The 14,655-nt window shown below is 43.9% G+C and overlaps 2 protein-coding genes across 3 annotated transcripts in view; one reads left to right on the forward strand and one right to left on the reverse strand.

Moving 5' to 3' along the window:
• The window catches only part of med7 (mediator complex subunit 7), a 123,829-nt gene that overhangs the window by 56,937 nt on the left and 52,237 nt on the right, over nt 1-14,655 (reverse strand). The window lies entirely within an intron of this gene.
• Nucleotides 178-12,729, forward strand: hmmr (hyaluronan-mediated motility receptor (RHAMM)). 2 transcript variants are annotated; one of them, XM_076291705.1, is made up of 18 exons: nt 178-351; nt 714-812; nt 952-1,034; nt 1,112-1,189; nt 1,725-1,913; nt 2,317-2,403; nt 2,563-2,674; nt 3,393-3,458; nt 3,541-3,614; nt 4,246-4,465; nt 4,716-4,864; nt 6,615-6,829; nt 7,701-7,898; nt 8,337-9,605; nt 9,803-9,875; nt 10,496-10,672; nt 10,961-11,191; nt 12,338-12,729. In XM_076291705.1, the coding sequence occupies exons 1-18, from the start codon at nt 306-308 to the stop codon at nt 12,392-12,394; spliced, it is 3,423 nt and encodes a 1,140-aa protein (XP_076147820.1). In that variant the 5' UTR covers nt 178-305; the 3' UTR covers nt 12,395-12,729. The 2 variants fall into 2 exon arrangements, with proteins under 2 accessions (XP_076147820.1, XP_076147821.1); XM_076291706.1 differs by having other exon boundaries at nt 10,961-11,114.

Genomic DNA, 14,655 nt, shown 5'->3' on the forward strand with positions numbered 1-14,655 from the left:
TAAGTTATTTGTGGATGAAATAAAAGTTACAGAAGACCTGCATGCATGTATTTACTTTGGAACGCATTGTGTCTGACCATCTTCCCGATGATTGGCTAGGACGTGGTTTTCTTTCATTCGTCACTCTGATTGGACGAGACTCCAGTTTTAAAATTTCAGCGGGTGGAGATGCCTGTCTGTTTTCGACTGCGTCAGCGAGGTAGACAACTCGTTAATGAAAGGTTTTGAATGCAGCACTGTGAGCTGCGGGACATTTGTTGTGGTTCAGAACTCATAAAGGCAGCAGAAGTAGCATTGCCGAAGCCATGTCTTTTTCACGGGCACCTGTGAAACGATTTAATGATGAAATTGGTAAGTGTAACGTTTAACTATTTACATACCCAAGAAGATACTAACGTTAGCTATAATGTCGTTAACGTTAGCTTTCTTGGAAGGAATTAGCAAACAAACAAGACGATAGTAACGAGAATGTTCAGCTATCTAACCTAACAGAAGTTGCACATGAGTAGATCTAACAACCAATCTGTCAAACTTAGACGAGTAGTTAGCGTTAGAAATAACGTTAGCAAGAGCTAAGAAGGAGTGGTTCGGTAACGTGACCTTAGTTGGTCAACGTCGCAAACTTGTATCAAGCAGCATAAGAATGACTGCTTTACACTTAATGGAAAACCTATTGCGCTTGCATAAATATGACTAATGTACATTTATTTTAGGTTGCGCCCCTGCTCCGGGCACATACGACGTGAAGACTGGTGGAGCCAAGGCGGGTGCTGTTTCATTCCAGAAAGCAGAACGCTTCAAGCCCGTCAAACGTGAGTTGTCTTGTCACATCCTGTTCGATTTCATGCAGAATCTGCTGTTACTTTTGTACAGCTACATTTTGAGCAGCATTTGATGTTGCTTCATAATGGACCTGGTAAATGATACCTGTCTCTTTCATCTTCCAAATAGCTGACGCTGCCGCTGCACTAGAGTCACCGAGGATGGATGTTCCTGCCTCCCCAATTCGTCGAACAATGTCTGTCGACGGTTTGGTAAGGGAATACTAATGTGATTGTAGCAGCTCCATAAAAAACAACAGCAGAGTCTGAGGTTTTAATTTGTCTTGCAGTCTGAGGCAGCAAGCGCCAAGAAAGAAAAGGCTAGTATGTCCATACATATGAAGCAACAGAAACTACTGGAGAAAGAGGTAAGTCTTTTGCCAAACTGAACAGCTGCACATAAGTCACAAGTTCATCAGTCGATATGGGGAAAGCAGTTTTCACAAAGGGTGAGATTGGCTTATTCTAGATTATGCATTTCAAAATACCCAACTGGGGCTGTCTGGACCACACCTTAGACAAATATTATGACGCCTTTTTCAAAACTCAAAATTTTCCCCTTGGGGATCAATAACGTATCTATCTATCTATCTATCTAAAACTATAGCTGATCATACAAGCTACAGTATACAACACACAGTGAAGTTGTTTTTCCATACTTGGATTTTAGTCTTATCCTAGTGTAAAATCATTTTTTTTTCAATGGTGATTTTTTGCTGAAGTTCTCTTTTAGTCTAAAACTGCACTTTATCAGCGCACAACAGTTAAGTTTAAATGTTGAACCAGAAAGTACATGAAAGTACTGTTCATATTCTCTTAAGTCGCTTTGGACAAAAAACATCTGCAAAATACTACAACCTTAACCAAGCATCGCTCCAACATGGCTCTTGCTGCTCTCTGCAGATCCGGTCTCTGGTGCAGCAGAAAGGGGAGCAGGACCGCCAACTGCATGCCCTGGAGGAAGAGGTGAAGAAGCTGGAGGCCAAACTGCTGGTGGCCACCAGAGAGAAAACGGGCCTGGCCGCCAACGTGGCCTCACTGGAGAGGCAGCAAGGGGAGCTGAAGAAGACCAACGAATTCCTGAAGAACAAGGTCAGGGCTACACATGGTCATTTGGCTGTGGCACTCTAATGTCAGCATGTAAACTTGTACCTGTGAGTAGGGCCAGAAGAAGGTTACTACTGCCACCAAGGTCATGCATTTCCTCATGAATTTCAAGGTCATGAATGTCAAGGGCTTGAATTTCCCCTTGAGGATCAATAAAGTATCTATCTATCTATATATCTATGAGTTCTGTGGCACACACAGACTGATAAAATATGTGCATTACTTCTATTGAAATGTTATGACCGAATTATTTCAATTATAGAATTATATATTGTTTACATTCTGCAGACTGTTGTTATACTGAAAGATCTGATATTTGGTGTAAAGTGTTTTTTTTTTTATATGCTTTTTTTTATATGTTCCATATATATGCTTCTGAATCTTCCAGTTTTCAGCTGACACATCAAAGAAAAAGATCAACGCTCTCAGTATGGAACTGATGGAAGCAAGGAATAAACTAGATGCCAAAGATAAGGTAAAACTGCTTTCTTCTTAAACTGTCATGATGCCACTGTCAAGGGGTTGGAAACAAAGGAGTTCCCAGAAGTTTCCCACAATGCAATGCATAATGTCATGGACATGCATAACAAGACTTGGTTATTGATTTATTCTTGTGCTTATTTATTATCACCAGGAACTGAGTTTCCTTCAAATAAGTCTGGAAGGCAAAGTCAAGATTTTAGAGGCAGATCTCTCAGCTTCCAGGGCCACACTCTCTGCCCTCAAGGAGAGAAATGACGACCTGGGTGAGTTTGTTTAGAATAGGAACAAGGTTGTGAAATACCGAATAGAGTAGCCATGACGTAGCGTTTTCAAGGCAGCATTTTCACTGGATCTAAACAAATCAATCTAAACATAGTAGTGGCAGAGACGGTTGATAAAGCTTTATCATTAACTACACTATCTTTGGTAGTGGCCATAGCGGTGGCTTTATTAATCTATTTAAATAATTTTACAACATTTCCAAGATGTTAGTATATTTTTTTTACACTGTAGGAATCACATACTACAACATATATTCATACTGGCACGATCAAATTAAAACTACAGAGTTATATTTTAGCATGGTTTTCCTTTGTAAAAGAGACCTGCATGTAACTTAACAGCATGCGGTTAAAATCCTTAAATTCACGGACGTGTCTTGGCTTTATTTTTGAGGCAAAAACGTCACTCACTCAAACAGCCATCAGCATTTCATAAGATGTGAAATATCCGCTCGGATTTTTTTTCTTACTATTACACCTGACAGGGAATCCATGTAATGTGGCTAAGCGGCTGCCTAGAAGGTACAACACATTTAAACGGCTATAGCCTACATTTAAAAACAATGTATGAGGTAGAAAAAGTTGCCACGTGTCTATATGCAATGCTGTCAATGCCACTTGGAAAGTTTGTTTAGATCCAGTGACACTGCAGTCATAATAGACACTAAATCTTTACATATGTTGTTTGTCTCATCTTCAGAGGACCTTCACAAGGAGACGAAGTCACACAATGAAGAGCTTGAAACAGAGATGGACAAACTTCATGGTAACTAATATCAAGTTTTCACTTTGTTTATTCAGATCAATTTGTGCTGTAGGTATCTATAGTTTTTTCTTCTTCTTGACAGGTGTGATTCAGGAACTGAGGGAGGAGATCAAGGTTCTTCAGGAATACCTGGATACCGCCAATGAGGACATTCTGGTACTGGTTTTGTAGGTGTAGAAGTAGTAGTAATAGTAGAGTTTCTAGTTAGTATATGGTAATATACCACACCATTCAGTTGTGGAGTTTTCCTCTGGAGTGATGAAATAATATTATTAAGGCGAGACACTACAGGAGAATAGGGTGTAACTAGCAGATATCACTATGGAACTTCCCCAGTTGATTACTTACATTAACATAAAAAAATGCAATACAAGTTTCCTGTAATTTAATGTGTAAATATACAACTTAGGTATTATCTAATTAAATATGCGCTGATTAGCATAAAAAAAAAATCACCATGTTTTTAGGAATAAAATGCCATATAAATCAGGCTAGGAATAATATGTCAACAAACCCCTCTGAAAAAGCCTTCTAAATATAGTTAGGTATAAGGCTAACCTTTAAGTAAGGGATAATGTATAGAAAAGTAAGTCCCGACAGGGCGAACCGGACCCCGACGTGCAGCGCTAGAACTTTGGGAAATCCCATTCAAGTCAATGGAGCGTTCTACTTGCATTGTGAAGAGCCGTGTAATAACTGGACACCTTCAGTATATGTCCATTCTTTCAAGCGAAATTGGTCAGGTCTATCGAATTTCTTTCATTTGAACGGTTTGTCTTTGCAAAAGGACTTGCGCAGCGAGCTGAAGGCCTCCCAGAAGGCCTTGGAGCAGCTAGAGCGGCAGAAGGAGAACGGCAGCGACGAGCTGCAGTCCTCCAAGCATGCCATGCGGCAGCAGGAGCAGGAACTGGCTCGGCTCAGGGTGGTGCTGCGGCGCACGGAGGAGGAGCTGGACCAGCGTGTGGCCCACCTCGGGGAGCGGTGCCTGGTGCTGGAGGACGAGAGAGGTGAGCTCAGCTGGGGCGTCAGGGGCTCGCGCCCATCGCTGCATTTCACAAACTGAAGGCATTGTGGAGCAGTGGTAGAGTCGGCCAGGGGTCGTGGGCTATCCATTGCTTTGGTTAAAAGTGTGCTAAATATCAGCCACCTTTACTAAACACCTTCTACTGTAGTTTGGTTACCAGGATACCAAATGTAATTGTTTTTGTTTGTGCAGTGTTAGATCTTATTGTTTGTGCTCGTGATGTCTCTGTACAGCCAGGACCCAGGAGGAGGGCCTGCGGCGGGTACAGGAGCTGAAAACGGAGATCGGCACCCTGGAGGAGAGCAGGCGAGCAGAGCAGAGGGAGCTGGAGGAGCTGAAGGAGAGCCACAGCACACTGGCCACCCAGCTGGGAGAGGAACAGGTAGAGTGGAGGAGAGAGGGAGAGATCGCCTCACTTCTAATCCTCTCATTGGCCCCCGTTTACATGGACCTGTTTAATCTGATTACAAACGGAGTAATGGCTCAATCGGAATAAAAATGCCTTATGTAAACATGTCAACCAATTGGATTCAGTCCAATCTGGTTAGATTTTTAATCGGATCAAGAGAGGTGGAGTACTCCGCTCTGATTATCCAATCGATTGAAAAATCCACTCATGTAAACAGGTACTGCGATTGTTGGAGTACATTTCTTGTTTCTGCGCAGGTGTTCCCTATGTGGTAAACAATGAGTGTCGTAAACAAATGAGTTTCCATGGCAGCAATACAACAATGAGCTTCTAAATGATTAAATGCTTGTTCCATGTAAACACAGATAACAGCAATCGATTTATTTAGCATTCATGTAAACAGTTCGGTTGACATCTTTTATCAGATTAATTTAAATATGATTGAAAAAAAAAAAAAAAAAAAACATCTAAATGCGGCTATTGACAAGGTTCCCATAGTTCATGGAATTTTACATTTGACTTAGAGTTGGAACCCTGGATTGGCCTCTGTTCCCCTGTTATCAATCCAGACAAAGACAGACACAGGCTCTGACGGGCACAAAAGAAGATGGTCATTCTTAAAAGTATCGGTACTAATAAAATTAGGTATTCAGCCTTAAGGAGCTTGCACACTGCTCGCCGTCTGTGTTTGTTGGCGGTTGTTGGATGTGGACTGGCAGGTGGTTTTATAAACATTCTAAAGACTACCAACTGCACTTCCATGCCAACTTTAGAATGTTGGTGTTTGTTGGAGCAGTGTGCAAGCTCCTTAAAGGATAATTCCGGTGTGATTTTGACCTAAAGTGTTTTGAAACATGATACCGAGTGTGAACGTATGTCTCATAGCCCATCTCGGCTTGTCCCCTGCACTCCGAAATCTGGCGCTAGTTAGCCGATGCTACCAACAAGGCGGTCAATGGTGGTGCCTCGGCATCGGCATAGCCATGCAAATAAATCACTGTTTTACACCATTTACGAGGCTCAATGTATCTCCACACTTCATTGGTAGACTTCCGAGGGCCCTGACATTTAAAACGAGACATTGAGAACTTTGAAAAAGCACTGGTAGTTTACTTACAAGACGATTTTTACAGACAGTATCTTCACGAAGTTTAGCGTTTGCAGCCATCTTGAATTTAGTCACGATAAGTCGAGCGACGAGTAAGAATGAACAGGTATGATAAGGGATCAGATTCCAAAAATAATTCTGTGGAAATGCATGGATTACAGTTTCTTCCAGTAGCAGCAACTGGAATCCATGCATTTCCACGGAATTATTTTTGGAATCTGATCCCTTATCATACCTGTTCATTCTTACTCGTCGCTCGACTTATCGTGACTAAATTCAAGATGGCTGCAAACGCTAAACTTCGAGAAGATACTGTCTGTATAAATCGTCTTGTAAGTAAACTACCAGTGCACATACTTTTAAGAATGACCATGTTCTTTTGTGCCCGTGTCAGAGCCTGTGTCTGTCTTTCCTCCACACACACACACACACACACACACGCGCGCGCGCGCGCAGCTGTCGTGCCATAAACAGCGAGACATGGCTGCTAGTTTAAGTGATGCTATGGTGAAACATAATAATAGGCTAATATCAAGTTGGTTAGCTCACTTGCATCTGAATCCATCTTGCTGACCTTGTTTGTCCCTCTCTGCCTCCCGTCCGCGTGGTGCCCAGGAGCGTAGCCGCTCGCTGAAGGCCACTCTGGAGCGGGAGTGGGACCTGGCGGCGGCGGAGCGACGTGGCCTGGAGGCCGAGCTGGAGGAGGCGCTGGACGAGCTCTCCACCCTGGAGGCGCAGGAGCTGCGGGGGGAGGAACGGCTGCACAGCCTCCAGGCCTGCAACCAGGCGCTCCAGAGCGAGCTGGACCGCGCCAGAGAGCAGCTCCACAGGTCAGAGGTCACGACCTGCTGCGTGCGTGTGTGTGTCTGATCATGGGCAATATGTGCGTTACATTCGAACCCCGACCAGTAGCAGTGTTTCCCATACATTGACTTATTTGTGGCGGCCCACCACAATATCAACATTGACCACCACACAATGATTTTCCAGGTTGTACTAAATTGTGCTTAAATCTGGTTAGCATCATAACCACGCTGCGCTAATTTGTTAAAAACTGTTGCATTCAAGTTAATTCTACAAACCTACCACCACAAGTATAATTTCATTCTGTGGGAAACACTGAGTAGGCACGGCTGAAGTGCCCTTGAGCAAGGCACCTAACCCCTCACTGCTCCCCGAGCGCCGCTGTTGATGCAGGCAGCTCACTGCGCCGGGATTAGTGTGTGCTTCACCTCACTGTGTGCTGAGTATGTTTCACTAATTCACGGATTGGGATAAATGCAGACACCAAATCTCCCTCACGGGATCAAAAGAGTATATATACTTATACTTATTGACCTGCAATAATGGACAAGTGGAGAGGTTCGGGGTTGAATGTTATTTTGGTGTTGCGAGACCTGTTTTAGTTTGTGTGGTCATGGGGAATTTGGATGTGACATTTGCATGTAGACTGGCTGCAAGATATTTTCATTGTGATAATAGATAAGTGGATAGGTTAGTATCTCTTGGTTATTTTGGAGACTGACCTGTTTTAGTTATGTGGTGCTAGACAGCATGAGATTTGAATGTACAGTAGATTGACACTTTATGGGCTTCACTCCCGAGAGACAAAAGCAGAAGATGCTGATGGATGCCATTTGCTTTGTTTGGCTTAATAATGTGTATGAATCCAAACTTGAAATGGGTTTTGTCCATGCCTAGGCTGTCCCAGTCGGAGGTTGATCGGAGCGGTGTGGAGGAGCGTCTGTCTCAGCTGGAGGCTCAGCGGAGCAGTGCGGAGGAGCGTGTGCGTGCGCTGGAGCAGGAGGTGGCGCGGCTCAGCCAGGCACTCCAGGAGGAGGAGCAGCGGCAGGGCTGCCTGCAGCAGACGCAGGAGAAGGCCAGGGAGGAGTACGCCCGGTACGGACACCCCAACACTCAGCCATCCATCCATTCAGTTCATTCATCCATTTGGTGTATTCATTCATTTATTCATCCATCCATCCATCCATTCTGTGCATTCATCCATTTGGTGTATTTATTCATCCATCCATCCATCCATTCTGTGCATTCATCCATTTGGTGTATTCATTCATCCATCCATCCATTCTGTGCATTTGGTGTATTCATTCATTTATTCATCCATCCATCCATCCATCCATTCTGTTCATTCATCCATTTGGTGTATTCATTCATTTATTCATCCATCCATCCATCCATTCTGTGCATTCATCCATTCAGTTCAGTCATTCCTTCATTTGTTCAATTTTGAGTGTATTGATGCAACGTTACTTACCTTTTGCTTTCCTTGTCTGTAGCTTCATGCCTTTGTTTTTCATGCTTTTGTGCATAATCTAGAATGCTCCTGGAGGCCCGCACACAGCTGGCAGAGAAGGAGGAAGAGCTGGAGTGTGCCCAGGATGCCCACGGCCGCGCCCTCAGTGGCCTGCAGGGGGAGCTAGACAAGCAGCAGAGCGCGCTCGCAGAGCTGCAGAAGAAGAGGGAGGAGAGGAGCAAGGCTCTGGAACAGCTGGAGGAGGAGAGAAAGGGCATCCTGGAGGAGCTAGAGAAGGAGAGAAAGGAAAAGAGAAGTTCCATAGAACAGCTGGAGGAGGAGAGGGGCAAGGTGCTGGAACAGCTACAGGAAGAAAGGAATAGTGCCTTGGAACAGCTGGAGAAGGAGAGGGGGGAGAGAAGTAGCGCACTTGTCAGTCTAGAGAAGGAGAGAGAGGAGAGGAAAGCTGCCCTGGAACAGCTGCAGAAGGAGAGAGACGACGTCATGGAGGAGCTGGAGAGGGAGAGAAAGGAAAGGATCAGCTCTCTAGAACAGTTTGAGAAGGAGAGGAGCGATGCACTGGAACAGTTAAAAAAGGAGAGAGAGGAGTGGAAATCCACCCTGGAACAGCTAGAGATGGAAAAGGACCGCATCGTGGAGGAGCTAGAGAAGGAGAGGGAGGTGAGGAGCAGTTCTCTAGAACAGCTAGAGGAGGAGAGGAGCAAGGCTCTGGAACAGCTAAAAGAGGAGAGGAGCAATGCACTGAAACAGCTGGAGAAGGAGACAGAGGAAAGAAGTCGTGCTTTAGAACAACTGGAGAACGGCAGGCAAGAGAGAGAGAGCATCCTGGCTCAGTTGGAGAAGGAGAGGGAGGAAAAAAGTTTTGCTTTAGCACAACTGGATAACGACAGACAAGAGAGAGAAAGCATCCTGGCTCAGTTCGTGAAGGAGAGGGAGGAGAGAGGCAGCATCCTGGCTCAGTTGGAGAAGGAGAGGGAGGAAAAAAGTTTTGCTTTAGCACAACTGGAGAACGACAGGCAAGAGAGAGAAAGCATCCTGGCTCAGTTGGAGAAGGAGAGGGAGGAGAGAGGCAGCATCCTGGCTCAGTTGGAGAAGGAGAGGGAGGAGAGGGCTCGGCTGGAGCAGAGGAGGAGGGACTCGGCAGAGGGGCGCTTGGGCAAGGCCAGTCGTCTCGAGGCCATGGTGGAGTCCCTGGAGGAGGGCTGCGCTGAGCTCCAGAAGAGGCTGGAGGAGTCGGAGGAGGACCGGAGGGTGCTGGAGGAGCAGATGGAGAAGCTGCAGCAGGAGAGGCAAGAGATGGAGACCAGGCTCACACAAGCCCTCCAACAGAGGTGAGAGAGCAGCCCTAACATCTGTTTTTAAGGTTTTCTCTGAATATGTAATGGCTTTAGTTAAATAGACTGCAAAAAAAAATGGAATGTAATTATAAATTTTGTATTCTATTGGAATTGTAACCATCTATAGTCACTGATTAGTGAAAATGGTGAAATCCTAGTCACACTTCTTTTTTCTCTCTCAATTTCTTCAGCTCAAATGATGCGGAGATGGAGAAGTGGAGAAGCCTGTATGAGGAGCTGTCTGCTAAAGTTCAGCCGTTCCAGGTAAGTGTCGCTGCATACTTTAATTTGACCGTCTAAACACTATTGGCAAAGTCCTTATTATCAAGTCCCCCCACGTTGCGGCCATCTTGGTAACACACTTTGGCCAGTTATTGGGCAGCTATTTTCGGGGTTTGTGTAGACTACTGCCCTATTATTGGTGTTACAAACTAACCCCATGCATTTCTATGGAGGATTCTTTGAATCTCTGCTATTGGCCTTGTTTTCCCTTTGTAGGGTTAACCCTAACCATGTGCTGATGATATATTTATCCAGGAAAGGCATACTTTCACATTCACTGAGACTGACGATGGCACTCACACACTCTTAGCCCGGCTGTAAACTATCTGGCAACAGCTGAAATTGGTTGAAAAATTGGCTTTCATACCATCTGCTTTATAGCCCCCATCCATAAGCCTGCTGTTCTGCCTTGACCCCAAGACTCGGAAAACAGACTTGACTCTATGGACGCTCATTCACACACACAAAGTAAATAATCAACAAACAAGGTCTTGGCCTGTAAAACCTGGATAGGCTAGACACAGAGATAGCCGCGCCGCCCCGTCTCAGCCTGTAACACTCAAACAGTCTTGACACTGGTGTATCTGTGCTACCTGGCCCAGGAGCAGCTGGATAGCTTTGCGGCGGAGAGGAGTGCGCTCCTGAGCGAGAAGGGGGCCACGCAGGAGGAGCTTACCCGGTTAGCCGACGCCTACGCCCGCCTGATGGGCCATCAGAACCAGAAGCAGAAGATCAAGCACGTGGTCAAACTCAAGGAGGAGAACTTTGACCTTAAAGAGGTCAGACTTCCATCATTTCAGTGGCTTACATTAGTAGAGTTGTGGTTGGTGTTGGAACTGGGGAAAAAAAGTTCTTTATCATTTATCTTTTCATCATTAGACAGTTTTACATTTGCTGACTCTACATGTATGCAAAATCAACACTTGATTCCTTTGATCATTTTACTTTTGCCACTCATGAAAATATTGTTTAACAAATATGTAGATTTAGAGCTATAGATTTAATTAATATACCAATTAGTAAGATAAATATGTCGAATAATTGTGTGTGTGTGTGTGTGCGTGCAGGAGGTGTCTAAGCTGAGGTCCCAGGTCTCAAAGCAGAAGCGTGAGCTGGAGCAGCTGAGGCCGAGCCAGGCTCCACGTTTCGACCCCAGCAAGGCTTTCAAGCATGACCACAAGGAGAACCAGCGCCCCCCCACCACCACCACCCTCAAAGCTGGTAAGCGCCCATCAGCTGCAGCCCACTCCACACGGCCCAAGCAAATGGCAACCAACAGCCAGCCCAAGCATCTAAAGGTGAGGAGGCATGGGAACTCTTTGAGCAATGTTGCTGGGCAACCACATAACCGGTTCCATGTGTTCTGATTAGATGAAAATGTGCCTACTGCTGATTAAAAGAAGGAAACTAATGTTGGCCAATATCAATGGGAACATGCCAGAACCACAATACTCAGGAACAGTGCCCTGCAACATTGCTCAAAAAGTGGTCTTGTGTATCATCAGATTAACACCTGCTGGGTGGTGGGGACAGTCAGTTTAACCTTTTGGTCTAAGCATTTAGCATTCGTTTTTATTTTTTTGTTATTCTTCTCCAGTGTATAAATATACTCAAGGTCAAGGGAACATTACCCTACACATTCAATTGCACATTACACATTCATTGCCCTACACATTCAAATGCTTGGAGACCTGGTGTTAGTGATGTATTGTGGGCAATGGTGTGACGGGTAATTTTGTTATGCATTTTGGAGAGTAACCCGGAGTAGCATTGCATACCTGCTACTCTATTGAGCAACCTTTAAGATTGGCATTGCATACTCGCTACTCTATTAAGCAACCTTTTAGATTGGCATTGCATACCCGCTACTCTATTGAGCAACCTTTTAGATTGGCATTGCATATACCCGCTACTCTATTGAGCAACCTTTTAGATTGGCATTGCATACTCGCTACTCTATTGAGCAACCTTTTAGATTGGCATTGCATATACCGCTACTCTATTGAGCAACCTTTTAGATTGGCATTGCATACTCGCTACTCTATTGAGCAACCTTTTAGATTGGCATTGCATATACCCGCTACTCTATTGAGCAACCTTTTAGATTGGCATTGCATATACCCGCTACTCTATTGAGCAACCTTTTAGATTGGCATTGCATATACCCGCTACTCTATTGAGCAACCTTTTAGATTGGCATTGCATACCCGCTACTCTATTGAGCAACCTTTTAGATTGGCATTGCCAGTGAAGTTCAGCAATATGGGGACTGACATGGGAAGCGACAAACAGGAATGTATATGTATTCACTCAGCCATTTCTCAGCAATGTTGTCTATCTTTGAACCCTTTGCACTTTGAAAAGTTGTGAACAGTTAAATAATAATAATATGCAGTGAGATGCTGATAGACCTGACTAACATTCATGCCTTCTTGTTTTTTTAGGCTACAGACCTGTTATTTAAAGGCAGAGTGCAGAAAAAAACCTGGACAGAGAATTGATGACGCCAAAAGCTTGTATGTATTTTGTTGTGGTTGCTCACACAAGTGGACATGATGGGAGTTTTTTTTTTTTTTATGTCACACTTCTGTCTTTTACTTGGCTATGGCTATGTACATTACATGTGCTATATATTACACATGCAGTATGCATGTGCGTAAGGGCCTTGTCCTTTAAAATACACGTCAGAGTTTTAGCACACCCCAAATGTGAGCTCTTTTATTAAACTATAAAAGCCTTGTTAATGTTTTAGAATCGATGATGTGACCATGTTTATAGCATTAATGAGACACTGGTTTGAAATAAAAATATCTTTTTACATACATGTACACTTACATCATTGGCCATCTTTTCTGTGCCCTTGATCAGAGCATCTGAGCAAAATGGCTAAAGGCAGTATGCAGACGTTGTGGCATACCATGGTATGAAAAGGGACAAACAATGGTTGAGACATTTCCTCCTTTGGTAGTCAATCATTGAGAACATCCCTCAGTGCAGATCAAATGTATCCCATTAATAACTTACGATTTCAATTATTAAATAAAATAATAAATAAAATAGAATAGATAAAGGAAAATAATTTTCCACTTATCTCTCAGCTAATCTCTGACTTGCAGACATGCTAAACAAATACTGCATGCCATGAAACTGATGTTTTGAGATGGTCAACATATGACAAAAATCTCATACCCATGCAACCCTAATTATGACTGCCAATAAAACCAATCTGGCTTTCTGGAACTCTCAGTAAGCCCACAGTGAGCAGTGTAAGAAAATGAAAAATATATAGAATTTTATTTATATTATTATTCTAATATAGAACTTTATTTATATAATTTATATAGAATGTTTGGCCTTAATGCACTGTGTATGCCACATATACATTTTAAGATTACTAATGGACCATATTTATCCATATTGGTCCATTTAAACAGCAAGCATGTTCTTTCACTACGCATGCATTTAAAGCAGAGGTGGGCAAACTACGGCAGGCATTTAATTGGGTTCTCATCGGCTGCTCATTATTTTTTGACGTTGTGGATAGCTTTATTGCAAACTGCTTTTCACTCTTAGAGAACATTTATAATGTCAAAACAGCATGTTGCATAAGGATGATACTTTTTGTGTCCTCTCTCTTATCTCCATTGCAGCAGGTCTAACTTGAACGTTATGCTAGTCCATTTAATTGGGAACGTGTCTCAGAGTGGCAAGTTCTAGCTGGCTTGTCATTGTTGATCATTGATATCTCCTTTTTAATAGCCTATTAGAAACGTATAGTTTCTCAACTGTCAAAAGTCAACTGTTACGACTGATACCACAGCGTATGTGGTGCTATAAGTGATGTTCCCAATTGTAATGTTTTTAGTTTAAAAGCATCTTGGACATCAACAGAAACTTTCCTAAACAAATTAAAAAGTTACTTTTGCCTCGTTTTCTAAAGATGTCGCCAAAGGGTGTTGTACTCAGTATGTTGGAAATTGATGCCAGGGGGTAAATAAGTTCTTACATTGTGTCGGTTTAATTTAGAGACAAAAGGGACACAAGCCTTTTGGACCTTTTAAACAGTTTAATTGAAGTGCTCTGGGATCAGGCTAGATGCTATGCTGATAAACCGAAATTGACCATGAAACAAGCCCAGGATGAAACCCCTTGTAAATCCAGATTTACGTTTTACGTTTGCAGAAGTAGTGAAGCAATGTCTTGGCAGACTGAGAAAAATAAAGTTAACTGGTGTGTTGCAGATGCTTTTATCCAAAGCAACACAGACTTTTTGAACTCAGGGTGACTGGCAGTGGCTGGTGTGGGCGTTGTTAGTGTAGTGGCTGGTGTGGGCGGTGTTAGTGTAGTGGCTGGTGTGGGCGGTGGTATAGTGTTGTGGGTGGTATAGTGTAGTGGCTGGTGTGGGCGGTGGTATAGTGTTGTGGGTGGTGTGGGCGGTGGTATAGTGGTGTTGGTGGTATAGTGTAGTGGCTGGTGTGGGCGGTGTTAGTGTAGTGGCTGGTGTGGGCGGTGGTATAGTGGTGTGGGTGGTGTTAGTGTAGTGGCTGGTGTGGGCGGTGTTAGTGTAGTGGCTGGTGTGGGCGGTGGTATAGTGTTGTGGGTGGTGTTAGTGTAGTGGCTGGAGTGGGCGGTGGTATAGTGTTGTGGGTGGTGTGGGTGGTGTTAGTGTAGTGGCTGGTGTGGGCGGTGGTATAGTGTTGTGGGTGGTGTTAGTGTAGTGGCTGCTGTGGGCGGTGGTATAGTGTGTGGGCGGTGGTATAGT

This window comes from Alosa pseudoharengus, unplaced genomic scaffold, assembly GCF_046254945.1.
Source record: "Alosa pseudoharengus isolate Yale_2024_CS ecotype anadromous, Long Island Sound unplaced genomic scaffold, YU_APseudo_1.1 YU_APseudo_1.1_scf_19, whole genome shotgun sequence".
Lineage (NCBI taxonomy): Eukaryota > Metazoa > Chordata > Actinopteri > Clupeiformes > Clupeidae > Alosa > Alosa pseudoharengus.